This window comes from Galeopterus variegatus, unplaced genomic scaffold (genome assembly GCF_000696425.1).
Source record: "Galeopterus variegatus unplaced genomic scaffold, G_variegatus-3.0.2 Scaffold20, whole genome shotgun sequence".
In the NCBI taxonomy this organism is placed as follows: domain Eukaryota; kingdom Metazoa; phylum Chordata; class Mammalia; order Dermoptera; family Cynocephalidae; genus Galeopterus; species Galeopterus variegatus.
The window spans coordinates 1,310,587-1,334,960 of NW_007726131.1; the positions used below are offsets into that span (position 1 = coordinate 1,310,587).

Genomic DNA, 24,374 nt, shown 5'->3' on the forward strand with positions numbered 1-24,374 from the left:
TGAGGAAAGTTCATTCCAGGCAGAAGACTTTACTGCTCTGCCCTCTCGTGCTCAAGGTCCACTTAGCCAGCTGCGGGCATGACAGCTCCATGTTACCAGAGCACTTCAAACTTGACATGTCCCAACCAGAATGTAACTTTCACCACTAGCTGGCTAAATATGCTGTGTCCCCTAGACTTGTACGGCCGTCTCCCATTGCTCCTGTGAGAAACTTGGCCAGCCTTGATATCTACATCTTCTTTCTCTAACGTCCAGTAAGTCACCGGTCTTGCCAGGTGGACCTCCAAAGTAGGGCTCCTCCTTGCCTTGGCCCTATCATGGGGACAGTCACTACTTGCCTGAACTGTAATGAGGCTTTCTGATCTCTCGGTTTATGATCTCTCCAGCTGTCATCTGACCTGCCTTTCAAATCACTGTTTCCCATTGCTGCGTTTTTGAAATACACCAATCAGATAAGCTTCGTCCCTACTCACAGTTTCTCACAGCGCCCCATCCACAGCGGTGGTCTCTGCAGTGGAGTGCATGCGGCCAGGCTGACCAGCACCGTCTGCCAAGGTGCGGGAGGAAAGAGCAGAACAGTGCTGTGCTTTTCTCTTGTTTTGAAAGAATAGTACAATAAACAACAGTATATCCTCCACACAGATTTAACAGTGAACATTTTGCCATGTTATATATATATATTTATTTGACACAGATACTGCATGCTGTAGATATTAGGATACTTCACTTCTGAATACTCCAGCATTCATCTCCAGAAAGATGGGTTAGGACATTCCCCATCACAACAATACCACTATCATGTGTAAGAACATTAATAATTTTATAATACCGTCTATTATGTATTCCATATTCAAATTTCCTCGGTTGTCCTAAAATTTTCTTTCTCTTTTGGTGGCTGGCTGGTACAGGGATACGAACCCTTGACCTTTGTGTTACAAGGCTGCGCTCTAACCAACTGAGCTAACTGGCCAGCCCAAGTTTTCTTTTTTTACATTTGCTGATGCTGAATGTGGTAAGACATAGCCTGCTGCCTCCTGGGTGAGTGAGTGCCTGCGTGTTCCCAGCAGGCCTCGATTCTCTTTCCCCGCTTTTCCTGTAGGTCGGACTTTTCTTAATCGTGCGGTCACTGCTCATTTCCGTTATCTTCTTCCTCACTACAGTGTAAACTCTTTGAGAGTGCAGCGTGCTTTTCTTTTTGTAGTGTCAGCATCTAACAGTGATGAGCAGTGCTATGGTAAATATTGACTGAATAATGAACAAACAAACGAGTGCTCTCTAGTCACCTACTCCTCTTCCCTTCCTCCCACCCTTTTCTGTTCCGAGTGGCAATTGTACCTTGTCCAGCACACATTCCGTCCCCGCTAGCCTTTGTGCATTGTTTCAGGTAGAAAGAGTTATTATTTTTTTTTTTCCCATTGATCCCAGCTTCTTACCAAGCAGACCTTTTCAGTATTGTTAAATTCTAGGGACATACCAGGGACAGGATCTTCGTATCTAGTCATTTGTTTTTTTTTTTGTTGTTGTTGTTCGTTTGTTTGTTTTGTTTTGTTAAAGATGACTGGTAAGGGGATCTTAACCCTTGACGTGGTGTTGTCAGCACCGCGTTCTCCCAAGTGAGCCACGGGCCATCCCTGTATGGGATCCGAACCGGGCCGGCCCCTAGTCATTTGTTTGGAGTCACTCAGTTTTGTCCCAGTTTTGTTTGGTTTCCAACTTGTCATTTGATAACCATGGGAGGTGTTTTTGGTTTCCTGTGGAAGGGTGGTATGGCCTAGAGGCGTGCAGTTGGCCACTGGTACTGCGTGAAAATGAGGCAGAGAAACAAGTTTTATTGAATTTGTGTGGATCCTTGTCAATAGAGCAGAGTGCACCTATGAGGGAATAGTAGCACCTATGAGGTCATGGCCAGATTGAGAAGACTGAAGAAGAAATTAAACACCAGCCTAAAGAATGTAGACTTTTTTCTAGAGTAACTTGGCAGCCATTGAAGGTTGAGAAGAGGAGCAGGGTCCCTCTTTGGTTATTAGCTGCCACAGCTGCAGCACATGCTCATCACCTCTGAAGGACAGAGGCTTTGGAGCAGGGTCGTCTTGCTGATTTTACCTAAAGGACAAGTTTGGAATCCTTTCAGTGTCACCCAGCACTGACCTGTGTGGCTGTCAGTTCTTTCCTAGGCTATGATAATACAGCCTCCGACTCTTCTCATTTCAGTTCCCACTCCCGGGTCCATTCTCTGTTTTAAACTATATACCATTATCTTCCCTTCCCCCCCTAAAATATGATCTCCACTGTATTTCTCTTGAAGAAGGATGCCCTGTGGTATCTTCCACCCTTCACTAGAGCTGACGAGCTCTCCACCGTGTGTTCCTTGGCAGCTCTGCAATGTCATCTGCCTTGTCATCCCCCACCTCCGTGTCCCTGGCTCATTCTGTACACTCACACTGGCTTCCTTCTGATGTTTCTCAAAATTGTGAACTTGTTTCTGCCTCGGGGTCTTTGCGCTTCCTGTCTCCTTTGTGTAGACCTTCTCCCCCTCCATGCCTTCCTTTATTCAGGCCTTTCCTTAAATGTCACATTCTCAGAAAAGACCTCCCCTGAGCACCCTCATCATTATCTGTGTCCTTTCTTTGCTTTGTTTTCCTTCATAGCATTTATAGCTGCCTGACATGATGTGTGAATTACTCATGTATTTACTTTATTGCCCGTATTTCCAGCCAGTATATGAGTTTCCTAATTTGTGGTGTGTCTTCATGCTGTGGTCCTAGTGCCAAGATAGCCCTTCAAAAAAAATTTGTTGAATGAATGGATCAGGTGTTGACATTAAATCTCCTAGTTCTGCTGCTTCCTTGGTCTTCCATATAGAGAGGCTGTTCATACCTTCCTTGTAGGATGTTTTAGAATATGAAGAGTTAGTGTGTACCCAGCACAGTGCCTTGCACCCACATGATGGCAGCTGTCTCATCATGCTGAGGTACTGCTGCTGCCATCTTACTAGTTTCTAGGATAGTTTCTCATGCCATGAGTTACCACAGCGTCACCTAGAGGCTGGTTTTTCAGAAAGTGACCTAAGGGCCCCAGCCCTTCCTGAAGGGAAGTCTTCCACTTATTCCCTCCTTGGTGGAAGCAGGGAGCCATTGCATTCTTTTCATTTTGGAAGAAAGACAGCTCTAGTTTGTCCTCTGTGTTACCATTACCAGTGAGAAGGAAGAGCTGTGACAGGTCGCCACAGGATGACTTAATCAAAGGAGGTGATCTGATTCCCAGGCGAAGCAAAATTGGAATGACTACACAGCAAGCATGACCATCCCTGTGTTGAAACGGGCTTTTTGGGGTGTTGTAGTCAGGTACCTTAGTACAGGAACTATCACACTGAGAACAGAAAGTCAGAAATACAAGCAGAATCTCTTTTACCTCCTGTTGTGTTCTTATACAATTAAATTATTGAAATAAATTACCTGGTGTCATTTGGAACACAGTGTGAGCTGGATACCTATTTACAAACCTGATCAAGGAGGATAGCAGCATGTCACCAAAAAGATTTTCTTCACTGAACATAAATGAGGGATATTAACTACAAAGAAACTGTAATTAAATGTGTGGTGATATGTCTTTGAAAGTATATTTCCTCCAGCTTAATTGAATTATGCAGCTCCTGGGAGGCGTCTTTTAGAAACAGCTAGGTGTGGGTGGTAGATTATAGATCACCTCCTTCCACTTCAGATGACAGCAAGCTCACAGTTACCCATCCTAATAGAGAAAAGAAACCACATCTTCCTATGATTCGTGACCACATATGTCCACTGTGGCTTCACCTTCTTCTGTCATGAGACCCTTGGTCTGAGTGTAGAGGTGGGGCTTGTCCTTGGGCAACTCTTCTTTCTGCTGCCCTCTGGCCCCTCACTGACCAGGCAGGAGCCTCAGACCCCAGTGGGTGGCTTCAACTGGTCACTCAGAGTGAAGCCTTTGGATCTGGCCAGTCTGCCAGCCACTGCCCTGACTCTTCTGTGTTTGAATGTTTTGTTTTCTGTTTCTTTGGCGAGGAGGAGCAGTCCCTTTCCCTTCCTCCTTTCCTAAAAACTGAGCCTCAAAGAGTTCAAGTCATTTGCCAGTGTTACAACTTGTAGTTGCTGAAACTTAGATTTGGATCCAGTTCTGCAAACCTCAAATTCCATTTTCCTTCCTGCTGATTCTCCTTGATTAAACAATATGAAAGATTCATCTAGCCATTTCTAGTATGGTCCATTTATCCATTGGGTCAGCGTTTTTTTGTTTATCCCGGAACTCTGTTCTCAGCCCCATTATCAGTGCATACCTTTTGCCTTCTCTTGTGGGTCTCAGGGCTGCTGTCTTTCTCATTGTTTCCTGTGTTTCTTTTCCTCAGCTTGTGCCTGGCCTTTGGTGAGGCCGCACTGTGGATCAGCATCCTTATAAAGATGGAAGTGGTCACAGGGCAGGTAGCAAGAAGGGGGACCATCTGTGTCCAGCTGGCCCAGGTTGATTCACAAGTCCAAGGAACAGGTCTTGAGAGTTAACAACATTGGCCAGGACTCTCTCAGCATCTTCTGGAGACCCCTCAGAAGCTCAGTGGGTGCCCTAGGTCCTGGGAGCCCAGCCTGCGCAGTGCCCAGCAAAGCTGGCCTTCCTGCCTGTATGGAGCATGCTGAGGAACTGGAACTTCCTCGAGCACCATGGTTCTGCACCTCAGGGGTACCCACAGAGAGGCTTAGTCCATTTCAGCAGGGCCCAGCTTTGAGTGGACAAAAGGGCTCCTTGCGGTGGGTGTTCAGTGTTCTGCATTGAGCAGGCTTTTCTGTTTAGTCTGTAAATATCATTTCAGAATTAGTTCTGAACTAAATAAAAGCCATGATTACATTTTGTCCTTAACGAAAGTCTGAGCTTGTAGGTCAGTCTGAGGTTTGGTGATGAATATGCTGACTCACTTCAGGGTTTTCTTTCTGGGCCTCTCCATGTTATTTTTCTTTGTCACTTGCCCCCTGTTAACTGCGTTTCATTCAAGCATGGTCTAGGCTTATCCGAGAAGCTCTTCTGGCACAGGAGCCCTGGGAAGCCTGGCCGTATACCTGCTGTTGAGATTCCGTTGGGGTCACCCTGGAATTAAGAGTGCCCTGAGTATGTGAGAAGTTCATGAATGACCTCAGAGGTTGCTTTTATGGCCCAGGCCATCTCAGGAGACCTCTGTCTGGAGTCTTCCTTGTCTAAAATGAAACCAGAATAAATTAGTCCCTGCCTTTAATCTGTATTTGTTAATTTACCATCATCTAACCTGTGAGGTCTTTGTGCACTCAGCCCATGCAGTGGGAGATGTAGGGAATGATGTGAGTGTTGAGAGGAGGTACCAGGGGCCTTGCAGTCAATCCTGCAGAGTCAGGCAAACCGCAAATCACCAGGAAGTGAATGGCCGTGCATGCAACATTCTCTCTGCACTTCTGTGTTCCTTATAGGAATGCACCAACGAGCTAGATGTGGCCCATGAGGGAGGTGGCCACAGAGATACAGACAGGGAGTGCAGCAAGGCTGGCTTGTTCTGGGGTGGATGGAGCGGGGAAGGAATCTGGAATAAAAGGAGAAGGGGCAAGGCTGTGTCCATGGGGTCCTCCAGGCAGCTCAGTTTACTTGCTTTGGTGGACTGTTTTCTAGAGATGGAGGCTGAGAATTTTTAATTCTGTTGAGCTCAGCTTACAGGATTCCAGGCCTACATTATCATCCCATCAGTCTTTAGAAAAGGGAACTCTGTACCTGGAAACATTGTTCTCACACGTGCAAACCACTTATCCCAGTCACTAACTGTCCTGCTGTTTGCTCATGCTAGCAAAAACCCGGGCAGCTGACTTGTTGGTGAATCCCCTGGATCCACGGAACGCAGATAAAATTAGAGTAAAAATTGCTGACCTGGGAAATGCTTGTTGGGTGGTAAGTGGAGTTTTCTTTCTAAAACATTTTGGTCATGATTCTATGTGAGAAGACACTTTTTTTTCTTTGTTAATGTCTGTGTTCCTCCATGGTAATGCAGTCTGTCCCTTTTCAGCATAAACACTTCACAGAAGACATCCAGACGCGTCAGTATAGGTCCATAGAAGTTTTAATAGGAGCAGGTTACAGCACGCCTGCTGACATCTGGAGTACGGCATGTATGGTAAGAACGGCCTTTGCCATTTTCTTCTGTGTGAATCGGCTCATACCTTTATGGCTCTCGGTGGGCAGAGTCTCACCGGGGCATGTGGTCTCAGTGTTTCTGACTGTGAGGGATGTCCTCTGTGGGATGGGTGAGGGGAAGATAGCTACCCTGAGTGTCTTAAGAATCAGAATAATTCTCCTGAGGCATGCCTTGGGTTTTTGTTTGTGTTTGGTTTGGTTTGTTCTTGTAAGGAATGGTCTCTTCTTAAGGCCCGGCTCAGCCCACAGCTCTAAGAGTCAGACTCGGCTGTGGTGACACAGTAACTTCAAGTAATTCCTCTTGCAGGTTGCATGACCTTTCCCCTTCATTCCCGCCATGGAGGAAGGGGCAGAGCCAGCTTTCAGGGGAAGATTATCTGAGGCTGGAAGGTTGGAGCTCTGCCAGATCAGCCAAAGCTACGGGTTCCTTATCTCCTCCCCGGCAAGGAAGGGATTTATTTCCCTGGATACCAGTGCATCATCTCTCTTCCTTTATAAAGCAGAACCTGGAGAGTGTTCTGGCCCATTGCTGAAGGGTGGCCACCCACTTCTGAGGCAGCAGCAGCAGCACACGGAGCTTCTGACCGAGTCTGTCGTGGGAGAGAACATGGGCGATGTTTCTTCAGGGCGGCACCACACCGTTGTTGCTGCCGGCTTTGTGCATGGCGAGTGTAGTTGTGTCTGCACTCTCCCCGAGCCCCAACAGTGTGTCTTCCTGTCGTTTCCTCCAAACCTGTGCCTTGATGAGCACGAGGGCTCCAGCCCTGAGCCAGCTCAGCACATCTGGCAGTGGGCGCTCCTGTGCACCCCTGCTGGGAGGGGCTGCACATGCGGAGGGTTTTGTGCTTTTCTTCTTTCGTGTTGTTTTTTACCCAGGTTCTCCTCTGATGCTTAAATGACAGGACTTATGTATAAGGCTTAGCTTTGGTCTTCTCCCTGAAAAAGCAATGCAGAACAAACATGATAATCTTGTTACTCAAAGGTTAATTTAACAATTCTTTTGAATTTACCATATTTTATGTCTTCTAATGCTAGAGTAAAGCACTGTGTTAAGCAGATGGTACAAGATGAGATATGAAGAAGTAGATATTTTGTGTCTTTCAAGTTAGCATGATCTGAGGCAGCAGATATGGCCAAATGTATCTGAGACACTGTGCCTTTCTTTCCCTCACTGCTCTTACGGATAATACCAGATGATAATTTTAAAATCGTTAACAAATGTAAAAGTTTTCTGTGAGTATCAAAAACCAAGTCCCTGCCTTAGTAGGTATGGAAAAGGAAGGTGGGCATGGAGAGCTACTTTAAGTTTGGGGACGGTGGTGTGCAGGAGACACCTGCCCCCTGTGCGTGACTCGAGGTTGGGATGATGGGGAGGCAGGAGAGCTGCGGGAAGCTGACGTGAGGCCAGTAGGAAGGGAGAAATTTGGACAGCTGGAGCTGTGGACCATTTCAGGATGTGGTGAGGTCAAACCACACTAAGAGTTCTTTCAACTGAAATCCTGTGCTTCTAACTTTGGGTATTCAGTTTGATGATATAACCAGAAAAATAGGACGGAATTGCAGATGTAGTGGGATAATGGTGGACTTGTCAGTGCAGTTTTTTACCAGGTTGTCTGTCTTGCCTTCCACTAGATAAGAATTTGTCCCTTCACACAATCTCCCTGTCCTGCCAGTATCTTGAAGTGCTGTTGCTGTGAACAGTGGCATAAATAATCAATAACAGGCTCCTAAGGAAAACCGTTCATCTCCTTTCACCTTTCCCCCTTCCCAAGAATTAAGCATAAGTTCCCTTACTGCTGCTAGGGCTACTTGTGAGGGCTTTTTTCAATCCGTTGGTTGTCACAGGGTGATTTTTCAGGAAAGGGGTAAGCCTTCATTCCCAGCCCACCCCTCACACCCAAAGGTCATGGCTGAGAGGCCCTTTTGTGCTTTCTAGAGCCTAGCGGAGATGAGGCAGTGACTCCCCACCCCCACCCTTTTGTTGAAGTTTAAAAATATTACAGTATATAAAGTTTGACCTCATAAAACGAAGCTGTAATAAAGCCACAGATTGTTCTTGGTGGTAAAGCCTACAGTCCTTTGAGTTTTATACATAGCATCAAATCTTACAGAGACTCAGAAATGAGAGCAGCCATGTGCTGGCGGGGAGCCGTTGCTGTTGGCAGGGAAGCAGGGCTTTTGGTTCTGCAGCTTGAGAAGCACAATGAAGTGAGGCAAAGTAGCTGGATGTGTCGGTTGTTGGGTCTCTTTTCCTTTGGGGCCCATCTGGAAGTAAGTGTGAATGATCCGAAAGTTCTGTGTGAGCTGAAGTGTTTCTTCTGCATTTGTGTGTCAGAATCCCTGGATAGGTAACTTTTTTTTTTTTTCTTTTGGCCAGTAAGGGGATTGCAACCCTTGCCATGGTGCCGTCCGCACCATGCTCAGCCAGTGAGCACAACGGTCATCCCTATATAGGATCCGAACCCGCGGCCTTGGCACTACTAGCGCCGCACTCACCTGAGTGAGCCATGGGGCCGGCCCTGGATAGGTAACTTTTTATGGCCTCCACGCTGAGTCTGGTCAGTGCCATAGAAACCAGAAAAGCCACTCTGACAAACTCCACCAAACTTTGGTGCGGGCCCCATCACAGAACAAATAGGTGGCTTTATGTATTTAGAACAGGCACTTTGGCGTGGGAAGATGTGTCAGGTAAGAGGCACCTGGTCTCACAAGAATCCAAGAGCAGAGTTTGGTCCAGGGGAAAGCCCCCCGTAGGGACTGGGCCAAGTACAGAAGGAGGAGTCCAAAGTTCCCAAGTATTAAAAATAAATAATAATAAAGGTTATGTTGAGAGTAACTTATTGAGTCCAAGGCAGTAATCTTTCATAGTTTCATAGAAGCCAGCATAAAAACATTTTGTAAAGTACAGAGGTCAGTGTTTTTGTCCTAATGTGCATTTGCCCTGTTGTGCATGTCATATTTGTTAAGAAAATTTAGTCACTCTCTAGAGAACTAGGACTATATATTATTCCAGGGAAGCCTCCATTTTTCTTCTTCCTTTTTTGAAAAAATCATTTCATTGATAGGTTTCTTTATGTGTTTCATTGGAAGTACATGGGTGCTAATCAAAATGATCATCTTTTAAAGAACACTGAGCTGACATATCCTGGTGTTAGGAAGTAAGAAATGTACAAGACCAGACTGAAATATGTTTGAGAATTAATTAAAAGAGTGAGTACAGGACTTAAGGGGTTTAAGAGCAGCTGAAGCTTTCATTGGAACTTCCATCTAGTTGGCTTCTCAAGTCGTCTTCCTACCATTAGGCTTTTCACATTTTTTTCTTAGCTTATAAGGTATTGAGTCAATTGTTTCCCAGGCTAGAAAGACTCTTCTGGCCATTGAATATGTAACTCAGTCTTTCCACTTGTAATTGGGGCCAAATGTGAGGTTTTCTACCCTGATCTGTACTGGGCCCAGATGTCTCCATTGTTTGAGGGGAGGCCCTGGCTATAAGGGCCTTTCGGATGCTCTGCTGGCACCTTCCTGCCTCTGGAGCACTGCCATGACTGGCTCTGCCCAGGCGAGACTTGGCAGATCCCTGGCCTGCTCAGACCTAGGTCTGTTTTGGGGTGGGGTCCTGAGCTTGCGAGCTAGTGTTCCTCGCAGGGGCCACTGGTCTTGCCAACCTGCTTTCCTCCTTCACATGCAGTCTTTCTTTAAGAGGAAAGGGAAGGAAAGAAAAGAAAGGTGAAAGGATGGGTCCTGGGCTACCGTGCCCACTCGTGGTTTTCACGGTTGGTGCTAGGAGAGGTGGCCGCTCCCCAGGCAGAGGGTCTTCCCGTGAGGGTACATTTGCAGTGCTCTGTGCCATTGAAAGGAAGAGAGGGCAGTTGATGCAGTGAACTGTCCTCAGTGATGGCTCCTCAGGGCAGGAGTGTGGGTGCTGGAGTAGTCATCACTGAGGGGGGACAGGTTCCCTGAGTGCCTGTCAGAGCAGGAGGATCTCATTCAGCATAGAAGTATGAGAAAAATTGTAAGTGGGGTGTAGCTTATTCTTTTTTTTTTTATTTTAATTTTAAAAACATGGTATTTGTTCAGCAGAGCAAGAGCAGTTACTGTCTTTGTGTGTTGTTATCAAATCGCACTCATGGTCCTGAGCTTTGTTTGAGAACAAGGGAAATGGAAACAAATGGCCTTCCCCACACGCTGGCACTCTGAGGGCAGCTGGTGCTGACCCAGGAAGCAGCTCTCCTCGGCTTCCTCGGAGGGTCTGCAAGGCGATCTGCTTCATCTGGCCCCAGGGGCAGAGCATGAGGGTCCTTTCTGGTTTTAGGTTTTCCTTTGGTAGAGTCAGAAATGAATGAAATGATAATGAAAATAGATGATGAGACACTGAAATAGTCCTTGGTTACTAATCCGTGAAGGTCTTGTGTAAAGAAAGCAGCAGCAGCATGTGCTGTACAGGGGCCAGGTTAGCCCAGTGGTGGAGGGTGGTCTGTGCAGCCAGATGGGCCTGCTCGAAGCCTGGACTGAACCCTCGTTCTACCATTTATAGAACGAGTACAGTGCCTCAGCCCAGCCCGGCTGCAGACCTCCTGGCGTTTCAGTTTTGCTTCCTGAAAAATGAAGAGAATACATAGCCCTTATCTCTTCCATGAGAAGAGTGGTAAAAATATTCCTGAAGCTTCTTTGAACTTTTTGGAAGAAAGGAAAAACTTTCTGTTGTGCCCTTTTAGGAGGCTCTGCGGTTTGATTCAGATCCTTATAAAATGTACGTCTCTTCTGTAAGGAGGAGAAGTTGCTGATGTGGGGGCCAGTCTCTGTGAAGCGCTTAGCATGTCGTCTGTTATATCCTAGGCATTTGAGCTGGCAACAGGAGATTATTTGTTTGAACCGCATTCTGGGGAAGACTATTCCAGAGATGAAGGTGAGTATTGCTGCCTGCTGTGTTCCTCATTCTGCGTCTCCTGCTAGTCCTCAACTTCTAGAGAGTATTGTATTTTTTTTACTGAAATAGAGCCATATTTTGGTTTTCAAACACCAAATTCAGAAGCTTTTTCTTTGAGTTTGAAATGCCCCCTCAGTGTCAGTGAATGGGCAGAGCCTGCCTGGCACGGGCGTGCTCAGGCGGGCCTCAGGTGGCTCGGTGCCTCCCCTGCAGGCCTCCCCCCTGGCAGGCGCCCAGCTGGCCTGGAGAAACCCAAAGGCTCCCCATGGGGCTTTTGTCCACTGAGCCGCTGCCCATTTCTCTGTCCCGTTTGGGAGCTGAGTTGAAAACCTGGGAATTCTGGCTTGAATTCCATCTGTAAACCTGACCATCTCCATGCTTGTTTGCTTGTGATGCTGGGTGGCCTGGGGTGAGCTGGCAGTTGGCCACTGGTGGTGCTCCAGATGGTGCCAAAGCCAGCCCGTCCCACGGCCTCTGCATGGATGTGCTGCAGACATTGTTGATTTGAATCTATTTCTGATTTTTTACTAATTTCAATTTTCCCCTCTTCTTTTATCCCATCCTTCCCCTTACCCCTCCCATTCCCATATCCTTTTTTTCTCTCCTTCATAGACCACATAGCCCACATCATAGAGCTGCTAGGCAGTATCCCAAGGCACTTTGCTCTATCTGGAAAATATTCTCGGGAATTCTTCAATCGCAGAGGTAGTACCTCTTCTTTTTGAAAAGCGCCACGATGCAGACAGAAATGGAATAGCAGCTGCTGGTTGTAGCATTGTGACAAAGGCATTTCTCCTAAATTCAGAAAGCAACACAGCAAAATTCCTATGCTGATTAAACAAGATGTCAGGGGAAAACCTCATTTGGCCCTGTGCTGTGGTCACCCTGTGCACCAACTTCTCCTCAGTGCCCTAACAGCTGGGTACCCTCCAGCTCTGGGCCCTGAATTGGCAGCGTGGGCAAATCCTGTATTTTCGATCATTCCGGTCGCGCTCTGTTTCTGTCTGCGCAGGCGGTGGTAGTGTCTGCATGCAGTGTACTGATTAAACTGTCGTGTGTTTCTGTTTTGCTGGCAATGTTTCCCAATGCAGATCACATAGCATTGATCATTGAACTGCTGGGGAAAGTCCCTCGAAAATACGCTATGGTGGGGAAATATTCCAAGGAGTTTTTCACCAGAAAAGGTAACGGTATTTATGCAACACTAATTTTCAGCATAATCCTCTCCCCAAAGGAAAAATTGTGCATTCGTGTTTGGGCAATGGAGAAGGATCTGGACTTTTACAGCTGGGGAATTCTGCTGAAGAAAGGTCTCAAGAAATAAATCTGAACCAACTGCTATCTGTGGAATAAGAGTTTTGTAAGAGAACAACTTCCCTAAAATCCTTTCTCTCCTCCCCTACTCCAAGCACCAATCTGTATATTCGGGTATTTGTAAAAAGGAGTTTAAATGATTCATAGAAACCAGCTGGACTTATTTTTCCATTTTCCATGTTCATAGACTCCTCTGTAGTGGAACAGAGGGAAGCCTAGAGACTGGACTCAATGAATGTCCAGGGGCATCCTTTTTGGTCTTTCTCAGCTGTGTATATAACGGGTGTAGGACTGTGAAATCTTACGTACATTACATTCATATAAATAAAATCCCATTTTCTCATTGTGTTATGTCACACTATATTATAGGTGATTTATTTTGGTATTGTAGTTCTTGCTGATCTTCCTTTGGCATGACCCTGAACAACTGTTCGTTTGCTGTGCAGTCCCTAGTTGACAATTTTTAAAATCCGAATGCCCCAGGAAAAATTTTTTTAAAGAACCCCCCTGCCAAGTGCTATATTCTTTTGTGATGAGCACAGCTGGTCCTCTTCTTAATTCATGTTTTTTTCAGCTTAGATTTTTTTGGTTGCAATACCCTTTAATAAAGAACTTTTAAAATTGATGTGAATAGGACATGGAGTTTCTAGAAATTTCTGAAAGTCCCAGTTACTCTGTCTCCCTTGCTTTAGCCAAATTTGGAGAACGAATTTTTTTATTTTTCTATGAGATAAGGAATTTTGTAGAGGAATAATTATTATACACTTCGGTGATGTTCAGCTAACTGGTTCTTATTTTATCCTTTAAGTTACATTTTCCTGTTAAATGCATGAGACCCGAGAACTGACTGTGCTGAAGATAGTGGTTTCCTGCTCCTCAAATGGGGGCACGTTTGGGCACAGTACCTCTCGCCCTTTTCTGCGATAACCCAGTGAATGAAACTTGTGAAATATGTAACTAGATATAATTTTTCTCATTACCTTTTTAAGGCTTATCACAGGAAACATCAGACAGTCTGTATTAATTTTGGGTCCTGAGAATCTGGTCCCTGAGCCTGGGTCATGTGAGCCAGGTACAATGTTCTCCTGCCCACACAGAGACGCTCACAGGCCCAAGTAGGGCAAAGGGCAACAAAATGGCTTTGCTGGTAGACTGCTTCCAGAGATGGAGCTGGGGTGTAAGCCTGCTGTGAGACTGGGACGCAGCATGTAACCTGAGCGCTTACGTTTTCTCATCTGTCAATGGGGTGTTATTTCAGGTTGTGCTGCTGTTAGTGGAAAGTCAAAGAGCTTTGCTGTGCAGCACTTGGCACAGTAGAGCTGTTGTCGTCGTTGCTGAAGCAAAGTTATAAGCAGGAAAACACTGTAAGCTTGTGAATTTCTAACAGTAGTGTTACTGAGAGAGCAGACTGAGTTTGCCCAGGAAACTCCCAGAAAATGTTATTTGAAAATGGTTGAAGCAGGGAAAAGCTCTGGGTTATTGTGGCCTGGGATTCAGTGTGCTTGGGAATTGTGTTTATTTTAATGAAGGCAGACTCCTCCTCCCACATTTCAGAACGTTTCCAGAGGCTGTGAGAGATGGCAGGGGGTGTAGCTGGTAGGTGACTTGCTGTGAGCTCAAGTTGGGCAAGGTGACAAGTTGCCTGCGAGACATCAGCCTGCTGTGTCGTGGAAGTGGAGAACAGGATTGACCTGAGGATGCTCTGGAAGGGAGAGAAGGCCTGAGGCACTGGACTATAGCTGGCACCAGGGCTTGGAGAGCCTCCTTTCCCACCACGGGTATCTGGTATGGTGAGGATGACAGTCAGGAAAGGCACGCAGGGATTATTCCTTTAATTGAAACCTTGGCTCAGCAGCAAGGAGCCACTCAGAGTGACAAGGCTGTGCATTTTTCTTTGCCCGTTGTCGGTTGGTTGGAGGCCACATACTGTGCATGGGGAACAGGGGGAAGAAAAGGGAAGGGCCTTGAATGATGAGAAAATGAAGTCAGGGGTTAGGAGCTACTCATGGAGGCAGCTTCTCTCAGGCTTTCCTGCCTGTCAAGCTTTGCTTCTGGCCTGGTGCTGAGCCACCTGCTGAGTGCCAGCCTGGAACCTGAACCAGATAAACCTGTTTGGCAGGGGCCCTCTTCAAAGGACAAGTGATGAGTGACATCTAATGACATCCGATGGGTGGTTGGTTTCAGCAAGTACTGCCAGTCCTGTGGCCCTTGATGGCTGGAAGGTAGCTTTCACACTGGCCCTCCCATCCACACCCTTGCTCCTGGCACAGCTTGTAGGTGTGTGTCTATAAGCTGCTGTCACCACCATCACATATGCCGTAGGACTTGTGTGCTTGGTTCTTTTTGAGCAGCTTGTTTGAAGGTGACCTGCAGAGTTAAAGTGCATTTGACATTGTCCTTTATGATAGACCAAAAACATTTTGACTCAGTATTACCATGGTAACAGAGTCCTTTTTTTTAACTTCCTTTGGATGTAAGCGAGAATTTATGACTAGGCAAGAAATTCCCTAAAATGACTGGGGATTGGTTCTTTCCCGATTATTGTTTATTTATAATAGCCAAGGAGATCAGAAGGGACTTAGGGTTTTTTCAGAAGTCACAGGAATAATATTATGAGGAATGAAGGCCTGTCATGAAAACAGATGTCACCATGTCCCTCAGGATGAGAGGAATGCTTTGTTGCATAGGAGATGTGTTTTGGCATGTTCCCTGAAGTAGTATGTGAATACACCTTTTGGGAATAATGGAATCTTAAAGTGTATCCATTTAAAATACCTTTGTGCCAGAACTGATAAAGAGAAAAGCAAAAATTTAAATTGCTGTTAATTTTTTTAAGTCACATTTGAATCAACTAGGGATGGAGAGTAATTTAACAGGAACATGTCCTGTTCTTTGTCCTTCTGGGTGGGAAGCAGGTTTTTATCCTCACCATGGGGCCAGAGAGGCAATTGGGTCTGTGTGTTTAAAGCTAAACATCAAATACAGCTAATCGACATTTTACCTTCTTGCTCATAATTCAAGAAGTAACCACCATTACTAGTATGAATCATTCCTTAGCGAGGAAGTTAAAAATTGAGCTGGATTTTTGGGCAGAGAATGTAATTACTGCTCTCATCATATTAAGGTTAATTTGCTGGTTATTCCTTCGAGTGTGGACATTAACCACCGAAGACCATTAAGAAACAAGTGTGTTGAGATGTGACCCAATAGAAATCAGTGCCTCCATGGATTTTGTTCCTGTCCTGTCCCCAAGAAGTGGGTGGTCCCCCAGAAGTGTTCCAGGCCTCGGGTGATGGTGGGAAGAACAGTGCAGCCAAGAGCAGACCTCATTGGGCTGCTAAACAGACATTCTTTTGACCCATCAGTAGCCATTAGTTTTAATGAAACTTGCTGTGTTAAGAATGGAAGTATCAAAGGAGACAGTTTGTTTTTTTTTTTTTTTAAATGGTGCGTTGGGATATATGTGAGTGGGTCATGTGCACAGGTAAGTGTGTCAGACTAAAAACCGCAAATGCAATTGAAAATTTCAGAAGGACAACATGCAAGAAGCTTCTGTGTAGCAGCATAAAATCCTCATTTCCCTTTGTGTCAGGGACAGCGTCAGAAATGGTCTAGATAGAATAGCGACGGGACAGTGCAGGGGACCCTGAGAACTGAATACTACTATATTCTGTATTCTTAATATTTACTATTTGAGCTGAAACTTTTAAGAATGTTTTTAACTTATCTCCAGAATTACCTAAAAATGAGCAGGTTCTCTTACTGCTGTGAAGAGCAGAGCTCTTTTGTGGACGTTTGACCCACACAGGCTGGGCATTGTCACCCCCCTACCCCCATTTTCTTGGCTTCACATTTTAGAGAGACTCTCATATCATTGCAGTACTACAGCTGCGAGGGCATTAGAGCAATTTATGACCTCGTGGGGTGCTCCCTGAGGGCCCCTTGTCTTTGGAAACACTGGGAAGGAAGGTCTGTCCATGTCTGTGCCTGACACTGAGATGGGCTGTTCTCAGTGTGAGCTTGACTTTGTAGAAATAACTAAGAAAAGTTTTCTTGTATTAGTTAATGAGTCTTAAAGCTTTTAAAACATAAACTACTTTAACAATTTCATCTTTAAAAAGTAATTCTAAGAAAGAAAAAATAACAACAAAAAGAAAAAAGATTAATTCTAAGTTATAAAAAGTTTTCTTTTTTTCCTTCTCTGTGAAGAGATCTAAAAAGATAAGCTCTCTGACAGCAGGGGCCTGGTCTCTTTTACTGCTGAGTCTTTCTCTGGTGCCTAGATTAGTGCCGGCATAGGTAACTGTTTACTTATTAAATTTAAAAACATTAACCTGTAGCTAGTCTTTGTTTTGGATGGAAGCCTTTGTGAGCTAGAAGTAGGGTGACCTTATGTTCCAGTTTGCCTATTGTCCCAGCCCTGTTTGGAGGCTGCATGATAATGGCCCCCTGGCTAGGGTTGTAATGACAGACAGAAGGATGCCAATAGCCAGAGTGCTGTGCCCTGGAGGCATAGTGTAGGGACACAAAACACACAGCAGAGACATTTCATGAAGTAACAAACCACAGGCCACACAACTGATCACAGATTTAATTAGTGTTTTAATCATTCAATTTTAAATTTGAGCATATGATACAAAAAGCAATGAAATTATTGCTGTAACAGGTCAAGCAATTTCCATTACATGTAGTTCATCCCATTTATCCGTATCATTTACCTTGAGCTTCTGATTAGTGAGATGTTTGTTTTTACTGCATGCATTAACATAACATTGGAATTCTTTTGAAGTTATTTAGTTGTATACTTTGTATCCTTTTTTAAAGAATAGCTTTATTGAGGTATAATTTATACACCATACAAGTTTTTAGTATATTCACAGAGTTGTGCGAGTGTCACCACTATCTAATTTTGGAACATTTTCATTATCTCAGAAAGAAACCTTGTGCCCATTAGCAGCCACTCTCTATTCTCTCCCAGCAAGCACTAGTCTACTTTCTGTCTCTGAATTTGCCTATTCTGGCCATTTCATATCAATGGAATCATGTTTTCAAGGCTTATCCCTGTGGTAGCATGGATCATTACTCCATTCTTTGCATGTATGGACAGTACCACGTTTTACTTATCCATCCACCAGATGGTGGACATTTAGCTTGTTTCCACTTGGCTATTATGAATGATGCTGCTATGATTATTAACATGTGGATATATGTTTTCATTTCTCTTCAATGCACATGTGTAAAAGTTGGAGTACAAAAGTTTTTAATTTTTTTTTTTTCCTTTTTGTCTTTTTTTTGTGTCCGGCAACGGATCGCAACCCTCAGTGTCGCGCCCGTACCGGACCAGGACCGGCAACGGGATCGCAACCCTTGGTGTTGCCCCCACACCTCGCTCAGCCAGTGAGCGGGAACCGGTCTGTATGTGGGATCCGAACCCTCGGCGGGAGCGCCACCGCACTCCCAAGCGGTGCACTGTAGCAGTGCGCCACCGGGCCGGCCCAAAAAAGTTTTTAATTTTGATGAATTCCAGTTTATATGCTTTTTCTTTTACTTTTCTAAGAATTTTGTAGTTTTAGTTCTTTTAGTTAGGCCTGGGATTGATCCATTTCGAGTTAATTTTTATATGTGATGTGAAGTAGTGTTTATACAGAGTTGGGACTTAAATATCTACCTACATGTACTTTGTCTACTTTTTCAAATTTCTTCAATCTTGTCTGTTGCTATGTACTGATGTTTGTTGTTAGGTTTGATTTCTACATGTACACTATTAAAATTTATCCTAATTTATTTTATATCATGATTTGCTTTATAATTACCAGTATTCATTGAAATACAGTACCAAAATTTGGCTTTATAGTTCTTCCATGAAGGACTGTATGAAACCTCATATGTTTCTGTGTTCAATTTTGGAATATTAGAATTTCATGGACAAAATAATATATTTTCCTTCACAAATCACATAAAATAATATTAAAGAGAACCATAATGGAAGTCCTTAACTTTTCTCCTTAAAAAGCACTCTAATAATCTGGGACTGGCAAATACATTTGCTGTCATAAAGCTTTTATTCCAAAGGGGACCCCTCACTCAGAGCCTTCTTGCTGGCACTTTTCCTTGACTCTGCCAAGGTGTTTTTCAGAGCAAATTCAGAAGCCTGAGGGGCTACTGGGGAATAGCACCTGATGGCAGAGTCACCCGGCTTGCTAAGCTCTTGTTTGCATGTACACGTGAGAGTGGATGTTGACATGGACAGTTTGTAGTCACAGGAGAGACTAGAAACAGGCTTTAAAAAGTAAAAATTGTCAAAATTAAGTGCCTAGTTATCTGCAAAGTTGGTTTCCACGAAACATATCTTCGAATATTTTCTGAAACATATCTTTGTATATTTTCTTAAGAAAAAAAATTACCGTGGTAAAAATTCTTTAACTTCTTAGGGAGCTATTTTTATAGTGGGAGCAAATAGTAAGAAAGTGTTTTTAAAGTATGCTTTGCTATCTCATGATTTCATTTTTATTATTCTAAGTGGTGGAGGTGGCTGTATTGTCTTGTGTGGGGCTGTGGCTGGTGAATGGACTCAAGGCCCCTGTGAGCTGACTCTCAGCACGTCTACTAGCAATAGATGTGCAGCTGGGCGTGAGGTTTGTGTTGAAGTGACCTTATCAACTATGTACAGGACATCATGTCTTCTTACATTGAGCCTAAGGATTTGTACATATACTCATAGGGTCCAGATGAGTTTATTTCCTGTTTTTACTTGGCATTGTAGAGTTTTTCCACATATCCACATGATCCTCATATTCATTCTTTCTAGAGGCAATTCAGTGTTGTCATATTGCAGTACTGCCCTGTATTTGGGACCTGTAGGTGTTTAGGATTATCTTGCATACTGCATGTTTTTCTGTTATAGACCACATCTGCACATCCAGGTTTTTGTGTGGGATTACCTTGTCAAAAGTGTGTTAGTTATTTTAGGCTGTTCTTTGCAAATTTTTTTTTCTTTTTTTTTTTGTGGCTGTCTGGTAAAGGGATCTGAACCCTTGACCTTGGTGGTATAACTTCATGATCTAACCAACTGTGCTAACCAGCCAGCCCTACAAATAATTTTATCAGTTAATATAAATACAGGTACTTATGTTTGAATGAATAGTGTTTTTCATTGCTTTCCAGCATTGTATTGTCTTCATCACTATTACTATGCAGTTGTTAAGGCATCTAAGTGGTAAAGCATATTTTTTCATGGAAGATTGTACTTAATTTGCTGTCTTTTGGTGAATCTTAGTTTTAAAACTGGCACCTCCTTTACTATTCAGAGCAGACAGTGCTTCTTATCAGTTGCATTCATTTGCAAATCTGTGTTTATTCTAAGACAGAAGAGAAAGTTGTCTCCCTTTCCCAGAGAACTTGTCACGTGTGAGCTTTTTTAGTTTGCTTTTCCTATTGCTTTTGTGAGATTAACAATCACTCTAGGGCCGGCCCAGTGGCGCACTGGAGAGTGCGGTGCTTGGGAGCGCGGTGGCGCTCCTGCCGAGGGTTCGGATCCTATGTGGAGACCGGTTCCCGCTCACTGGCTGAGCGTGGTGCGGGTGCAACACCGAGGGTTGCGATTCCGTTACCGGTCAGTAAAAAAGACAAAAAGGAAAAAAAAAAAAAAAAACAATCACTCTAAATCAATGTTACATTACAGAAAATGTAGAAATTGGGAGAAGCAACCTTAGTATAACAAAGCTGGTGTTTTGGTGTGGTTGCTTTTCATCATCATGGTCATTTTAAGAGTCAATCTTGTGATTATCTATAGAACATAATTTTGACTCTGTTCTTTTACTACCTAATGTACCATATGATTTTCCCCCATGTTGTTAAACAGTATTAAGTAATATTCATCAAGTGGATGTATTTTTTTTTAAATCACCATTCTCCTATTACTGAGTATTTGTAATTTTGCAAATATATATAAGATTTTTCACTGAGTGTATGTTGGGGTAAGATTGGGGGTGAGTGCGTGCCAGGGTTTATCTCCTTAGGCTGGATTCCTCAGACTGGAATTTCTGGATTAGAGGGATAAACCATCATCAACTGCTCAGACTTTGTTCTTATGGAGACTCTGTTTCCTTCCACAGGAGGTCCCTTTCCACCTCCAAGATTGCAGGTCCACTGCCTCATAAACATAGATCCAGTGTGGAAGTGATGCTTAACTCTGTCCCCAGTCCTCACATTGGAGTCAGAGGTTTATTTTACACCCAACCCTTTTAACAAGAAACCTTCTTAAAAGATTCTTCATACAGAATCCTGTGCACAGCGTGACTGTGCCTCTGTAGACATACCAGTCCATAGAGCGTACATTGAGAGAGTATAGGCAAAAAGGAAGAGCCATTGTGGGGTAGATCTGTAGGTTTTCTCCTTTTGCTTTTGTAATTTTCTGTAATGTTCTTTTATTTTCATTATTTTTTTAAAAGGGGAGGGTATTTCTAAATTGACTTGAATAAATAGGTGAAACAGCCTCCTGAGATGACCTTTGTGAGCGCGGCACTGATTTTCTGATGCACATCATGAAAAACGTTTACCTCATTGGTTAAATTATAGCACGTGAAGAGGGAGCAGGAAATCAGCCCTTGCATGTGGTGTGCTGCTCAGCGCTTGAATGCCTCTGCCCTCCCACTGAGGCCTGGCTGTGTGTGCTGCACAACTCTGCCCATGGCTCCGGGCACGGGAGTGGTGCACCACTTCCTCTGTCTGCAGGAGCTGCTCAGGGGTGCACTCTGAGGGGCACCCAAGGAGGCCTCTCGATGGGCAGGGGTGGGGTGGCCTGTGAAAATTTCAAATAAGCAGAGGAAATGAGTTACTTGTACTGAAAGTTATCCTCACGTTTTGTCAATTTTACTTAAAAATAACTTTTTCTTTTATTCCAAAGGCCATCGCAGTTCACAGGCCATTTACTAGCTTGTTAGTCATTCTGTTATGTCAGTCAAAGCTTCCTGTAACCCACACTTTTTATACTGCAGCTAGCACATTAGGAAAAGTATAACATCAGGGTTTTCAAACTGATGTCCTGGAATCTTAGATATTACAACAACTGTGCAGAAATGAATGGTGTTGGATTCATGTCGGCCTGTAGAACTGCGCTGTCCACTACAGTAGCTACTAGCTGCTCGTGGCTATTTAAATTTGGACAAATTAGAACTTTAGTTCTTCAGTCACACCAGCCACATTTGAAGTGCCAGTAACCACATGTGGCTAGTGGCTACCATATTGGACAGCGAAGATGTAAAACAGAACTGATGTGAGTGTACTGTTAATGCCTATTTATATGGACCAAGCCTACTTGAAATATGACACGGTTATACATATATTTCATGATTATTGCTTAGGGGGAAAAACTGGCCTTCTTTGTTATTGCCATAAAATGTTGAGCAGGTAGGTTGTCTGCTACATTGAAAAGCACCCAGCTGGACCAACAGTGGGAAATGCAGATTTGGAGCTTTCTTGACCTTGGCGTGTTTTCCCTGTAGGAGAACTGCGGCACATCACCAAGCTGAAGCCCTGGAGCCTCTTTGATGTCCTTGTGGAGAAGTATGGCTGGCCCCATGAAGATGCTGCACAGTTCACAGATTTCCTGATCCCAATGTTAGAAATGGTTCCAGAAAAACGAGCCTCAGCTGGCGAATGCCTTCGGCATCCTTGGTTGAATTCTTAGCAAAGTCTACAAATATAGCATTCTGAGCTAGCACATGTTTTCCAGTACATTGGACCTAAACGGTGACTCTCATTCTTTAACAGGATTACAAGTGAGCTGGCTTCATCCTCAGACCTTTATTTTGCTTTGAGGTACTGTTGTTTGACATTTTGCTTTTTGTGCACTGTGATCCTGGGAAAGGGTAGTCTTTTGTCTTCAGCTAAGTAGTTTACTGGCCATTTTCTTCTGGAAACAATAACATGTCTCTAAAGCATTGTTCCTTGTGTTATGTGACATTCAACTGTCATTTTTTTGAACAAAAAATACTTTCCCCTTTGTGTTTTGGCAGGTTTTGTAACTATTTATGAAGAAATATTTTAGCTGAGTACTATATAATTTACAATCTTAAGAAATTATCAAGGTGGAACCAAGAAATAGCAAGGAAATGTACAATTTTATCTTATGGCAAAGGGACATCATTCCTGTATTATAGTGTATGTAAATGCACCCTGTAAATGTTAATGTCCATTAAATATGGTATGGGGACTCAAATTCCAGAAAAGCTATCAAGGCTTGAGTGCTTTGTAGCCTGAGTTGCATGTAGCAGACTTTAACTGCTCTAAGGAGTTGTGCAAACTTTTCATTCCATAGCAGTTCTTTTATGTTGAGTTTTAAACAAAGTGGCTCTGGGTTATAAGATGTCATTCCCTATATGGTACTTGAAAAGAAAAAAAGACATGTTTCCCATTCTAAAATATGCACAATAATTTAGCATTCCCATTCGCGTTTTTGCATATTTTAAAAAATACTTTTAAAAAAAATAGTGATTTCCCTTTAAAAATGTGATGGCCCGGTACCATGTGGTGTTGCCTCCTCCAAGCACTGTAAGTTAAAATCTGCATAGATTAAATTAGACAAGAGAGACATGTTCAATGTGTGGAATGAAAAAATACGTATTTTTTGGGGGGGGAGGAAGCATGATCGCGTTTGTCTAAAACACAAGGTATGGTATATACAATTTGCAGTGCAGTGGGCAGAATACTCCTCATAGCTCTGAGGTAACAGTGATCACTATTCATTCCATAGGCAGCTTTATATGTGGCTACAACCAATTTTACTAGCTTTTTCATTGTCTTTCCATGAATTGAAGTTGAGAAAATGATTTTCCCTTTGTAGGTTGCACAGTTTTGTTTATGCATTTCCTTAAAATTAATTGTAGAATCCAGGACACAAACCATAGTAGGCAATACAATTTTAGAATGTAATATATAGAGGTATATTTAGCCTTTTTTAGAAGTCAGTGGATTGAATGTGTTTTTATTTTAAATTTTACATTCATTAAGGTGCCTCGTTTTTCTTGACTTTGTCCATTAACATTTATCCATATGCCTTTGCAATAACTAGATTGTGAAAAGCTAACAAGTGTTGTAACAATAATCCATTGTTTGAGGTGCTTGCAGTTGTCTTAAAAATTAAAGTGTTTTGGTTTTTTTTTCCCCAGACATTGCCTTGGTTATTGCCCTATGTTTGCAGTAATAGAATCAGTGAACATTTGCTATTAGTTTAGTGTCACCAAAACATTCCTGTTGCAGCAGATGTGGTTGTAGGACATGCATAAGGCTTACTATAAGGAAATCATGTATTGTTTTTTAAGGGTGGAAGAGATTTAGGGAAGATGCTAGATTCATTATCTAGACTTGCAGTGATTCCCTTTTCATCCATGTTTCATCAAAAACATACTAATTGCATTTTGTCTGAGCATTGCAAATTTTTTTTTAAAAAACAGCATTCACGGTGAGGGAACAAGACACGTAATCCTTTTAGGAATTATCATTATATCACATTGCTTTGAGGTAAAATGTACCATTTATAAAATGTGCATGCCGAGTTTTTCTAATGAGGCTGTAGGTTACCGTGTAGACTCTGTGACAGATGGTGGCTGTAGACCAGTGATGCTACCTGTGATTTCCCTAGGAAACATTCTTACAAGAACCACAGAGTACATTTATATCTTCCCTAAGTCTATAAGAATTTTTACCAGGGTGGTAGTACACTTGAATAAAACTTGTCTAATGCGTGTTTAGCTCATGCTGGAAAATAAACTAAGTATGAATTTTTAAGGGTGTGTCCCTTAAGATAAAACAGCATAACTATTTAACAGTGTAGAAGGAATTGTTCTAAAAGGAACACATTTGTATTAGGTTTTAGCAGAGTCTTGGTTGGTGGCTTGTTCATAAAGAATGCACATAAGCTAAATTAGAACCACTGGTTATGCTAAACATTATAGCCAGG

At 43.4% G+C, this 24,374-nt stretch overlaps 1 protein-coding gene across 1 annotated transcript in view; it reads left to right on the top strand.

Moving 5' to 3' along the window:
* SRPK2 (SRSF protein kinase 2) overlaps nt 1-23,584 on the top strand; it is a 132,092-nt gene extending 108,508 nt beyond the window's left edge. The window contains exons 11-15 of the mRNA XM_008567985.1: nt 5,831-5,931; nt 6,047-6,154; nt 11,011-11,080; nt 11,714-11,806; nt 21,919-23,584. Of these exons, the coding sequence (XP_008566207.1) occupies nt 5,831-5,931; nt 6,047-6,154; nt 11,011-11,080; nt 11,714-11,806; nt 21,919-22,103 (557 nt within the window). The 3' untranslated portion in view covers nt 22,104-23,584. The remainder of the gene's footprint in view (nt 1-5,830; nt 5,932-6,046; nt 6,155-11,010; nt 11,081-11,713; nt 11,807-21,918) is intronic.
* The last annotated feature ends 790 nt before the right edge of the window (nt 23,585-24,374 follow it).